This window comes from Diceros bicornis, chromosome 23 (assembly GCF_020826845.1).
Source record: "Diceros bicornis minor isolate mBicDic1 chromosome 23, mDicBic1.mat.cur, whole genome shotgun sequence".
Lineage (NCBI taxonomy): Eukaryota > Metazoa > Chordata > Mammalia > Perissodactyla > Rhinocerotidae > Diceros > Diceros bicornis.
The window spans coordinates 10,513,123-10,526,358 of NC_080762.1; the positions used below are offsets into that span (position 1 = coordinate 10,513,123).

Here is a 13,236-nt window from a genome sequence, read left to right on the forward strand (position 1 = left end):
GATGCCCACATGGGTGCCGAAAATGGTAGTGGTAGCCTGAAATGGTTTAGAGTTCCTCTTTCTGGAGCTCTCCCTTATATTCTGTTAGAAATTAGACTTTGAGGACTGGGCACATAAAGCTCATGAATCTGAAAACACATGAGTCAGGGCTGGGTCCTGGAGGTCCCGTGCTGGCTGGAATGGCACATAGTATTGATTGTTCTAGGTCCAAGTGTGCATCGACATGATCCTGCAAGCCTCACTGGCTTCCAAGGGATTCCCACCGACCTATGTTAAAAGCTTGGATCAACATCAAGCTCTGGACAGAGCTGGAAAGTTGGATGGATATCCCAGAAATGTGCTATAGGAAAGAGAGACTGCCTCTTTTAAATTATATTAGTTTTTGTGGAGGGGGCTAACAGTTACCATCTTGAGGATGGCATGAATGAGTGGGTGAATTGAGGCCAGAGGGGCTAAGGATACCACCTTTGGACTTTATTTCTTGCTATCAAACAGTAATGGGGGTCTTTTTGGACTTATATCAACAAATTGGTCATAAATTGGAAAACAAGACTGAATTCTGTAATAAACAAATATATTCAGCTGCTCACTAGGTGCTCACCTAATTTGTGGCTAAGCAGCATTTGTCTATATCTTTTGTATTTCATGGCAGAAACTACATGCCATCAAAAGGCAGTGATACAAGTAAACACAGGTCACAGTTTCACTGCTAAGTTTCCAAAAATTAGGTTTCTTCTAATCTCAGATTATCTCATGGTCAAATCCAGGACCAAAGAAAAGCAAATATATGGTTCAACTAAATTGGTCATATTGACAGTGGGTCAATATAATTCTTGGATGTGCACAGTGCATGAGGTCAGGGTTCATTTGCCAAATGCTACGTGCAGATCGCCAGTTGCCAGAGAAGGCTGGCCAGAAAAAGAGTCTGCCTGCCTGCCTCCCTGTGGATTTTAAATAAGCAATATCACCCATCCAAATGTTTAAACAATGAGAGCTAGTAGTCTAAGGTCATAGGAGTATTGAAATACATTGAAGTCATTCTGAACCATAGAGGAATGTGAAACTTACCACATTAAGGACAGTGATCAATGGGGACTCTGTGTCTTTGTTCAATTGAAGACTCATCACATGAGGTGACAGAGTACCCTTTCTGGGTATTTGAGGCAACACCAATAGTTTCAAACTTTCACTTAGGGTATTAAGCTCAGATATATTTGTGTTACTTGAATATTTTCCTGGAGAAAGATTAAACAATATTCTAATTTCTAGCATATTGAAAGTTTAAAATTAGAGGATCAATTAGTTATTGATAATTTCTACTTAGCTACTTACAGCACCACATTTCTAAATGGTATTGTTTTCAGGACAGGAAATTGTAAGTTTTCCCTTGGCTTTTCCTAGCGCTAGAGGTTTTAGAACTCTTGTCCTGGGGTAATGTCCCACTATTTTCTTATTTCCAAATGTACTTCAGTAATATTATATCTAAATTGACCTTAGGATGTTTACAAGGATCCCTCCTTTCCATCATAATCAGACACCTCTCTTACAAAGACTCAGACTGAATTCCTTGGGTTCTTTTTATCTACTCAGGGGGGAGGAGGAGACCTTGCAGTGATGCCAGCAGGAGGTCTGTGTGTGCATCTGCACCCATGCAGGCAGACGAGGTGGTTTATAAGATGACAGTGGCATGCACTGTGCACACATACCGGCAGCATATTTCCATCTCTTGCAGGCTTAGGGTGAATAACCTATTGAGGAAAAAAAAATTGGTGGAAAAGCATTGTTTTCTGGTGGATTTCCTGCTCTCTGTAACTCATGATCGCTCCCAACCCTTAGGGACAAGTAACGAGGTCTGACCATGGAGCAATGGCTCAAGCGTGCTGGGATGACCCTCCTCCCAAGGAGCCTGGCTTTCCTCAGTCTAATTACTTTTGGCAATTGTAGTTATTGGGATTTGGCCTAGTGACTCACTAGAACCCAAATTCTCCCAAGGAGCCCCCTTAACAAGCAGAATTAAGTCTGACAGGAAGTCCAGACTTCCACCTCACTTTTACATGGAGCTTTCCCTCATTTATGACAAGGTTTGAAAATCCTTCGCGGACTAGAAAAGAATAATAAACAAGATTTAATGAAGATAGCCGCCCAAAGAAGAGCACATTAGGAGAGAAGTAAAAACAGTAAGTTCACAAGTAAACAACCTACCGCAAACCTTAACGCATTAAGACAGAGTTAAAATTATGCTATTTATAGTAGTTTTACTGATCACCAGTAGTCAATCTAGTTAGTCAGGAATTGTAGAACCTATAAAAGAAAGGGATGTTTACTTCTTGTTAGGCAGTTTTCTAACCATTACGTTTTTCCTAAAAACAAAGCGGACTCTAGGGCACGTTACCAAGCATCTGGTAAGACATGGAAACAGTTGTGTATTATCAAGTAGCTTTGAAAAAAAATTCTGGTATGGCTGATACCCCATCATCTATAGTTATCCTGTTGACTCCCTCCTTCACCCATGGTATAGCCCAGTGGCAAACATACCCACCTGTGACTCCACTGGTCCTGGCAGTGGGTCCTTCTTCCATGAAGTAGCATCTGTTACAGTCACTGGCTTGTCCTACTGTGTACACTTTTCTCTCTTTTTCTCAGACTCTTTGGCTGAGACAATTCTATATCAGATAGTCTTGTCTGCACTACTGAGTGCCACAAGTTTAGCAATATTTTCTTGATAAACAATATGGGGCTATTGCTTTATATTTTAAACTACTGTCTCTTCAAATGACATACATCTCATCTCTTGTCACAGTCCACACAAGTCTATTTTATCTGTCTCACCCTTATGAAATTGGCATTGTTTTCAACAGTTGCTCAGTTATAACAGTTATTCTTGAATCAAGGGTCCAACAGTAGTTCTCAGTTTTGCTGCACATTAGAATTACCAGGACTACTTTTGAAAATACAGATGCCCAGGCCCAACCCCAGAGATAGTTTCATTTGGTCTAGGGTGGAGTCTGGCATTGGGTTTTCTTTTAAAGATCCCCAGGTGATTCTAATTTGAATTCAGGGTTGAAAAATCACTGTACCAAGGCCCATAAAGCAAAAATTTGGAGTGGAGGTTACTGTTAATGCTCATGGTAAAAGTAACATAAATAACAGATTTTATGAAACACCATAAAGATAACTTTTCTGGATAACAAAAAATAGCCAGTGATATATCTATTGTGGTTGTAAATTACATAGAAGGATTTTGATATTTAACTGCAAAATTATAGACTGTGCCCACATGCTCATGCCTAAATTAATCTGCTCTTGGATACGCACACTGGAGATGGGAAGATTAATCTTAGAGCATTTCATGTAAACTGTGCTGTTCTGTTGCTTCTAATGAAAAAAAAATCAGCCACTTTTATGTTTAAAAACGATCAATAGGGAAGAATTAAGGAAAGAGAGGTTAAAAGGTAGAGAAAAAAAAGAGACATGATGGAGAGTACTAGAATCCCAATAGTTGAGGTGACAAAGAAATCAAGGATGATCGTGGGCTTCAGAGTCAGACCTGGGCTGGAATCCCGGGTCCACCACATCTTCATTGAGGAACCTCAGGCAAGTCACGTGGAACTATTGGCACCTTCCTTACAGGGTGGGTGTGAGGACTAAATGAGATAATATTTGCAAAAACCTGAAGTAGACGGTCTGGCATTCACAGATGATTAAAACATGGCAGCTATTTAAATAATAATCATTATCACAACACTCACTTTAACAAACAAATATAAACGCATATGAATATAACAGTGGCTCTGAGAACTCTGAAGCTATTGTTTGCCAGGAGGCATTTACACAGACTTTGGCATAGCATTTTACCTCTTATCAGCAAAATGTGACTGATACCTCCTCTACTTACGTGACAGCCTTTGTCAAGATGACTGTGTTCATATCTATGAAGTCCCCTTGGAGGAGAGGAGAACATAACAGTGAGAAACTAGCTGTTCTTTTTCTTACCAACTTATCAAGCATATGTTAAGAAAATAGTGTTCTAAAATAGGCAGCTCACAAATTCTGTTATTTTATATTGTGGGGTGGTGGTTTGTATTATGTGGTTATAAAATGGGGGCTGCTTTAGCTCTTACTCTCAGGAATGTGCTTTGTATTGGGGTATAATTATAAATATGCTTACCAGCTAGTTTTCTGAGGACAATTTTTGGGAGTGAATCTAGCGCATTGCATTACCGTGTATTCATTTTAGAAAGATGTTTTAAGGTAACTGAATCTAATCCCATGCCCATGCCAAGAACTCAGAGAAGAACAAGGGCAAGAATAGACACACTAGAAAATATAACTTGCTTCTGATACAGAAAGCCCAAATTGAATGGGAGCAGAAAGAGAGGGCGTGGGTCCTAGTTTTTACTGAGGCCGGACAATTACTTGGTGGGGATGTTGCAGATGTAATCCACACACTGTGTAGATGGACTGGATTCCTTCACGTTTCATCCCTTCCTGAGATTCTCTTATTTTAAGAGAGCACACTTTGTAGAGAAATCTGCTTGAAAGTAGAATGCCACTGTTATGAGTAGATGCTAGCTCCAAATGGAATGATACAAAATAAAAACATGTTTACACCTTAAGGAAACTTGTCTTTCTTTACCATAAAGTTTTTCAAGTCTCCTATGATCTGTGGCAAAGTAATATAGTTCCTCAGGTGATGGGACTTCCAAGGAGGATCTTCAGGTGGAAGATTTAGCTACTTAAAACCACAGCTCATGATATCAGTGACTATTCTCTTATATAATATGGAGAGTACTATAGGAATGAGAAACCACAGTTGAGAATGACATATTAGACTCTTTAAAAGACAAAATACCTTAATGTAATTAATCTTATTTTGATACTACCAATAAGAGTAAGTCTCAATGTCAGCACTGCGAACACTTTTGATAACAATAAACAAAGCACTACTAGGTTTTACCTCATGCATTCAATTATCCCCTTTATGTGAGTGACTCTAAAATACTTATCTTCAACCCCCAACACTCTCTGAAACTTTGATTCTGAGTTGCTAAATGTCCTACTGGCCCTTAAAATAAAGATAGCTCAAAAGAAAAATGTTTCCTACCAAATGGGCTTCTCCCACTTTCCTGCCTTTTTGTTGATCTCCTTCATTTCTCCATTCACCCAGACCAGGGTCCTCATATTCCGAAGCTTAGTACCAAATATAGCCCTCCTCCTCTTCTCCCTTTATATCCAATTAGTTGCCAATACTTATTGATTTAATCAATATAAATTACCAGTTGTATGCACTCTCTTGCTCAATCAGTCACATTCATAGCACAGGGCCTTATTACCTTAAACCTGGGCCACTGTAATTACCACTTCCATCCCAGCACAGGCCACTTCTGAGAGCCTGTCATGGTAGGAGGGCTCTGAAGCATCTCTCCAATTGGCATTTCAAACCAGATCCCAGTGATTCTAAGCCCAAGGACACAATGGACCTGCTGTCAACTGAGTATGCTGATTGATGCTATGGCAATGGTTTTCAGGCACCGAAATTGTGAATGATGGGGAATATCGTCATTAATTCATTCTCTACTTTGATAAGTTACTTATTAGTTAATCTTTATATGATGAATTTACTTACAATAAACTAATCCTTACATTTGTTTGCATTCTTAATTGTCATCCACTATACTTAGTTGAATAATACGACTAAGTTTAGAAGGACTCCCTAGTCGTGACTTATGTTCTCATACCAAAAGATTAAAAGTTGAAGAGACTGTAGGAATCGCTTAGATCTACATTTTTGACCAACCACCTCATTTCACAGATGAGGCACTGCAGCCTAGTGGGTAAAGGGACCTTCCTGGGTTATCCAGATTTTAGTAGCAGTGCAGGATCGAGAACCCAGGTCTTTTACTTCTCAGGCTAATTTTCCCAACATACATGAGAGATTCTCCCTCAATGGCTTCTTAGGTCTCAGTCTCTACTGTGAACTTACGATGCTTGCTACTCATTAAATTCTTAAACGTCAGATGGAACCCTAATAAAGCAGTGTCTTGAAGTCTGGATTAGATTCTGGCATAAAGTATAAAGACAGTTAAAAGCTTTTAAGTATATATTTAATTTGGCAATCATACTCTTCAGTACCATTGGATTTTCTCTAAAAAACTTCCAGAAGAGTTTTAGTGACAGCAGATGGTAACTAGTTTCCCTTACCAAGATTACAACTAAAGCAGAGATGCTCTTATCAGATAAGAGGCACCCGCAACCATATTTTTGTTGTTGAATTTTTGAAATTATCAAACTTTTCACATGTGAAAATAATTCAGGTGTTTTGCTTAAAAGTGTCATGTTGTTGAAACACCTTTGGAGCAGAAAATGGGATTTCTTAGCACTCAATAGCACTTAGCTGGTAAGAATTCTCAGTACCCCCCACAATCCTTGTGAATGGAACATTCCATTCTTTTCAGTATTGCTAGATGAGTACTTTAATCAGAATGCTGGTAATATTCCTGAATGGAAAGATCTGATGGGTGGAATTAAATATAAAAAGTGAGCAGCATCTTTTACAGATGTATATTTTATGCATTATATATTTTGTTAATGTATAATTGTAAAGTATTTCAAACTTACTAGGTTGTCCAACAGATGGTAAATTTTAAGATAATCCAATCGTTTTAAACCTCACAATCAAAAAAGCAATCCACATTTTTCCTCAAAATCAAAAGCAAGGGAAAAACATCTATATAATTTATGATGCAACACTTTTTCAAATGATCATTCTCAAAAGAATGCAAGTATACAATGCACTGTTAAGAGGAGAAATAGTCCTAACCAAGTAAAACATAATTTCAACACACTGTCTTGCATGATCCTTACCATGCTCTCAAAACTGAATGATGTTTTCCTAATGGTAACCAAAGTTGATTCTTACATTTCATGAAACATAATACCCACTCTGATGGCATTTCAAGAATTCACTACTTGGAAAAGGATTTTTGGGGGGTGGAGTGAATGAATAGTGAGGAAGTGGGAAAAGAGGTTAGGACAACATTCAAAATGGAAAATTTGGATAGAGATAAAGAGGGGAAAGATGGTTTAGTAAATGAGTATATGTAGAATAGTTTTATTTTTTGATAGTTCATTCTTATGATTGCAGAAGGATCGTTTGATCATAGTATTCTATCAACATTAAATAGGATTTAAAAGAACTATTGTATTTTTTAAAAAGATTAACCATTCAACTAGAAAATATTTTGGATATTTAGTAGCAATCTGAAGATCTCTGTCCAGATCCAAATAATCTAAAATGATCAGATGATCAATAAATTTGGTTTGTAGTAGTGTGGCAAGGGTTTCCCCACAATAACTTGAAAACCAAATTTAACTACATGTTGTAATTTCCATTCATTGCTTTCTGGGGACCTAATTTGTAGAATACTAAATTCCAGGAAAATATTTAATGGATAAATGATTTAGCAAAACTAATTTACTTACAAGTTGAAATACTGTTCATATTTCATGCTTAAAGGAATATTGAGACGATGACATTAAATCAATGTCACACTCACTCTTTTATTCTCAATTACTTTACATAGAATAACTTGGGACTAAAAACGCAATATTTTAAAATTATCATTCTTAATGTTCTTAGTAAAATCCTTCTATTGAAGTAACATAAAAAGAATTGAAATAGTATAACAAAGGGATATTTTAAGAAGCAACTCTGATAGTGTAAAGATAATTAAATTAGAATTCACAAAAACAAACATCTTTTGCTTATATTTAGATGTTGCCACTACTGCGTAAGAGTTTGAATTTGTGGCTTTGATTCATACAGATATCACAATATGTTGCAGAATATACTTTCTCCAGCAAATTTTACTCATGTCTCCATTTGGAAAACAGTGTTTCTCTCAAAACCAAGGCAGAATGGTGACAAAAGTAGGCAGGTTTGTAGCCAATATACAAACCATACTTTCATTCAAAATTAATATTACAAAATGCATAGTAGAATGAAAGATTTTCCTATCTCATAGGTAACTTGTTATTTTCCAGGATTAGCAGTGTACTCACCCAAAGTGTATCATAATCTCAAAGAACAGCTCAACATCTGAAACAGTGTCATGCTCTGAGCAATGCCCAGTAGATTCCAATAAACCAGTTTTGATTTTATTATGATTAAAATTGTTTCCCTTGTATTCTTCCTCCTTTGTTTCAGACATCTTGATGAAAGACTTTGAAACAGTTTTAGGGACTGTGCGATAGGTGCTTTGTAATTATTACGGGTACAACGACTTTTCAAACTTTCATTTATTTGGAATCTAAACAATGAAAACCCAATTAATAGGTGGCATCAAATAAAAAGGATACTACAATGGCATGTGATGTTTCTAACAATAGTCTTCTGGCAAAATATGATCCTACAATGTCTTCGGAATAATCAAATAATATGTTATACTTAGCAAGCTTCACTATTACCAGTAGGTATTTAATTCTTCGACATTGATCACTAATGTATAATACATATAAATATCAGTTCACAAATTTCCAGTCAACTAGTACAGCTTATTCTCCAAACATATTTAAATGATGGTTGGAGACCATCAGATATATTACTTAACACAGCTAGCATCTTCTCTATGACATAGATCAGCATATAGTATAAATAGCAGGAGACAAGTTCCACTTACTGGCTGTATGGTTTTATATAGATTACTTAGTTTCTGTTTCTCAGGTTCTTTCTCTGTAAAATGGGAATATTAATACCTGCTTCTATACTTCAAGTGGCTATTTAAGGGCCCAAGTGAATAATTCAAATGAAAATCGATGCAATAGTAAGGTGTTGTGGTTTCTATTATTATGGCAACTACGGCCTTTAACTTTATTAGCAGATAACCTGGAATTCAGAAGCTGACGCTACCAAGTTGCAAAGGCTGAATAGAAAGTGAGTTAAAAACTGGGTTTGGGCTTCTTGATTTAGCATCCTGTACTTAAAACTAAGGCTTACCTCTGAAAATATTTCTGGCTGGGGATTTTTGAATAAAGATTGCATTTCATTTTTATCTTGAATTCAATTTAGTGATTCTAGGAGCTGTATATGAATCCAAATAGGTAAGAAAGTTATTGTGTATTTATTCACCTATAACTCAATAGATAGTTTTTAAGGTACAAAATTCCAGTTTAAAATGTTTCTTTTACAAATGGAAACAAGATCACTAGTTTGCAACAAAGTAGAGACAAACAATATAGCGGTTGTTACACCGAAACAGGATGATACTGATATGGCTTTATCTACTATATCTGAGGATTAGCCAGGGTTCCTTAGACTTGACAATATTTAACACTGCAAATAAATCTTTTTTGCGAGAAACTTTTCTATGAAAATATTCGAGAGACCACTTAAAAAAATTTGAAAAGTAGTTCTTACACCTTAATTTTCTCCCTCTCATATTGTTAGCTCTGATTTTAAAAATTTAGGAAAGTGAAGCTACTTAACTACAGGCCAGAAGGTATACTCTTAAATACTCACTTTAGTTGTCTCTTGAAGGAAAAATAGGAAGGGCTGCCTCTTTCTAAAATTCCTTGACTACTACCTTATTTTTCATTTTAAAAACCTTTTCCTAGTCCTCATTTGAGAAATATTTTTTATACGTTTCTTTCAGAGATTTCCAAAGAAACGAGCATGTGCACATGCAATTTGAACTTGAGTTTTTGGACATTTAACGAAGATCTCTCCTTACCCTTTACCCCTTCCCCATTCTCCAAAAACCAACTGCACCTGCCAAGAGAGTCTCGTCTGTCTCCTCGGAGGACGCAAGGGGTCGCCCCTCTCCCAGCATTGCAGCAGCAAACCCAGCCGCAAAGGCAGACTCAAGTGCGAAGCAGCAAGGAGCAGCCCCTGCAACGGGAGCTCTCTCCCACCCCCACTCCCACAGAATAATTGGAATTGCAACCCAATTCCACCCACTCCCTCTCTCATCGCCGCTGCACATCCAGAGGGCGCCTTTGACCTGGCGTTGAGACGCGTAAGGCAGGTAGAAAAGCAGTTCGCCTTTTGACTCTGCGATTCCTCTCTCGTCAGAGCCTAGAGGTGCACCATCCCGCTGCTCCCGTCAGCATCGGGGGCAGGGTCACCGGGCAGCTTCCCGAACCGTGGTCCTCGGTTAGGTCCTTCTCGAGACGAGGTGGGAACGAATGGATAGCCAGGTTTCTTTCTAACATCTTCCTTCAGAAACAGGGGCCCCCAAACTGCAATCGGAGGCACCTCTAACACTGACACTCAGGACCCTGTCCCGCCCCGGCAATTGTGTGGCTCCTGGCCCGGGGGTCGTCCGTGGGGTGGAGACAGTGAGCTGTGGGCGCAGGCTGGGCACGGGCTGGAAGAGCGATGGAAAGCAGGAGGCTGTGTTTGTGCGCGGCATCCCTTTCCCCACAGACCTGTGACTCAATTCCCCCAGCTAGACCCCGCGAGGAGAGGAGGCGGGGACCACCAGGCGCGAGGGCAAGGCTCGAGCCCGGGCCGCTCCTTCGTTAAGGCGGCCGCGCGGCTTGAGTGAAAGTGTGGGTGGAGGAGTTCCGAAGAATACAAACCATTCAGAGTCCAAGAATAATAAATCGGATGCCCTGACATGTTTAGCTTGGGTCCTCCTGACCCCTGCTACGCGATCCCAGAAGCGGTGAAGCCGGCCGGAGCCCCTGGCTCTCGGGCCCAGCCACGTTTTTTAAAGGCAATTTTCAGGAGAATCAAACCTTGTCTGCCCGAGGCGAGCGGCACAAAGGGAGCTTTCAGGGGACCCTCCTGTCCAGAGGCAGGGCAGAGAAACACAGCGGCGGGGAGGCGATTACTAAATCTCCATCTCGCACAAACTTGTGCTGTGTCCTACGCGCGGCACCCCGCCCGGCCGGAGGGGCTTCCCGGCTGGCGCTCCGAGTGGGCTCCTCGCGCGGACCGGGCGCCGCCAGCACTCATCTGCTCCCCTCCCGGGGAGGTCCTAGGGGCCAAGGCAAGAGCATCGCTCTCTGCGCTCTGAGAGCTCCGCGGAGGTTTCTCCCTTCCTGTCCCCACCAACAACCCCCACACTGGAGCCAGGGTCGCGCCCGGCTCTGCTCTCCGCGAAGGGACTCCCTACGCCGGCACAGACTCCAGCGCGACCAGCGCGCCTGGCTACCCGAGAGCAGGAAGAGGTGCCCTTCTTGCGTCTGTCCCCTCATCTCTGGAAGACGCCACTTTTCAGACAGACCCACTCGGGATGAGGGTGCTCTGGGGTGCCCGTTTGATCCCAGCCAGGGCACTGTCTTAAGCCTTGGCAAGCCAGACTTCCAAGTACCAGGAGTCAGGATAAAGGGCAGCGAGGAGCGCGAGTCTTTAGGGGGAACGCCACCCTCAGTATATATCTGCCCCAGGGGACCCACTTGAAAGGGCCTGAGATGGTAAAAGCGCTCACGCGTGACAGGCAAGATTGTAACCGGAAACCCGGCACCTCCGGCTCCCAGCGGTGGGGCTCTGCAGTCCTCAGACCCCCAGAGTGGGACCGCAAGCGGCTCTGCAAGCGCGCAGGCACGCGAACCCTGAGCGCCTCGCGCGCCCCTCGGCTCGGGCTGCGCGTGGCTGGGGGAGCGCGGCGCAGGCGCCCGCTCGCTGGTCCCCGGGCTGGCGGGCCACCTCTTCGCACCCCGAGAGCAGCGGGAGGGCGCAGCGAGGTCTCCCCACGCGAGGCGGCGACGCGAGGTGAGCGGGCGCTGTGGCCGTGCCTACCCGGGCGTTGACTCTGTGGTCGCGGGCATGCTGCGGGCCGCGCGTCCGGGATGCCTGGGGCGCGAGGCCCCCGTCTGCCTCTCGAAGGAAGGCACAGATTCCTAGAACTAGTCTAACGAAGGACCGAACTTCTCCGCGAACCTCAAGTTACGAGGGGGCGGGAGCCACCTTAGCGTCGGGTCCGCGGGACTCTAGCACCCGCGAGAACGCCGGGGAAGAGAGCGGCGCGGAGAGGAAGGCGTGAAAGGCGCCGTCTACACCGGAGCCTATACTGTTACCTCCTGTCGGAGGCGTGGGGTGCAAGGCGGGAGGACAGCTGCCGGCTGGGAGCAGACTCTGGACAGGCACAGCGACCCGACAGGTGAACACGGCGGGAGGGAGCAAACGCGTAAAAACCTCTGCACTTACTTCTTCGGTGGCGCCTTCCCCGGGAGGCGTTTTGGCTGCCGATGTATTCCATAAAGTTCAAAATGATAAAAAACCAAGAAATCAGTCGCAAGTGCATAGTAACCCAGTAATGTTTCCTTTCCTTTTCTCCTTTTTCTTGTGATTGTTAATTATATTGAATGTTTCAGAAATATATGTAGGTGTAAGGCGGATAGAGAGAGCAAGAGAGAGAACCCAAGCAGCGGACAACTTCTCCACTCAGATCCGATAGGCGTGCTGGGATGGCAAACGAAGCGGGTCGGGTGGAGAGGGAAACCAACTATTGTACTTTCAAATTGTCCAAGCCCTGAACCGCGGCGGCTCCGCAAGGGTGGCTGTCAACGCCGCGAGCGAGGGTTCCAGGAGCAGCGAGCGGCCTCGCCGGGGCGGCCGCAGGTAGCATGGTGCGCGGCGGCGGCGGCCGCGGGCGGGATCCGGGCGGGTGGCGGCGGCGGCGGCCCCTGGGGCTCAGAGGTGGCGGCGGCTGCGGCGGCAGCGGCGGGGGCCCGGGGAGCGCAGGGGAGCCGGCGCCGTGGGCACCGCGGCCATGGCCAAGGGGCGGCGGAGAGACCCCGAGCTGCTTCTGCTGTTCGCGAGCAGGAGCCACTCCAGTGTTGGGTTGGGCTCTCAGGAGCACCCCAGAGGGGCGGAGGGAGGGAGGGAGGGAAGGAGGGAAGGACCGGCGAGGGAGGGGGAGAGGGGTATGGCTGCGGGGGGCGGGGGGAGCTCGGGGGCGGGGAAGGAAACTGCTGGAGCAACAACCCTGAGCGACCTCAATAACTTTCAATTTCAAGAGGGAAAGAGGGAGCTGGAAAAGTACAGGCGTTGCGATTTGGCAGAGGGACGGGAAGAGGCGCCTAAGGGGTCCCGGGTCTGCAGCAGAGCATCTCTGGACACTGCAAAGAAGGCGGGAGAACGCGAGCCGGGGGTAGTGGGGGAGGCACTGCGTGCCGAGGGAGCCCCTCAGAAGGGCAGCTCTCCCGGGGAGAGGTGGGCGCGCTCGGGCTGCGAGTATTAGGACAGAAGGTCCAGCAGGGCGCGAGACCCCCGGCCCCCACTCCCGAGTC

General features: G+C 43.8%; 1 protein-coding gene across 1 annotated transcript in view; it reads right to left on the reverse strand.

Annotated features, from left to right (window-relative positions):
* The window catches only part of RSPO3 (R-spondin 3), a 76,440-nt gene extending 64,010 nt beyond the window's left edge, over nucleotides 1–12,430 (reverse strand). The window contains exon 1 of the mRNA XM_058566332.1: nucleotides 12,152–12,430. Within this exon, the coding sequence (XP_058422315.1) occupies nucleotides 12,152–12,248 (97 nt within the window). The 5' untranslated portion in view covers nucleotides 12,249–12,430. The remainder of the gene's footprint in view (nucleotides 1–12,151) is intronic.
* Between the last annotated feature and the right edge of the window lie 806 nt (nucleotides 12,431–13,236).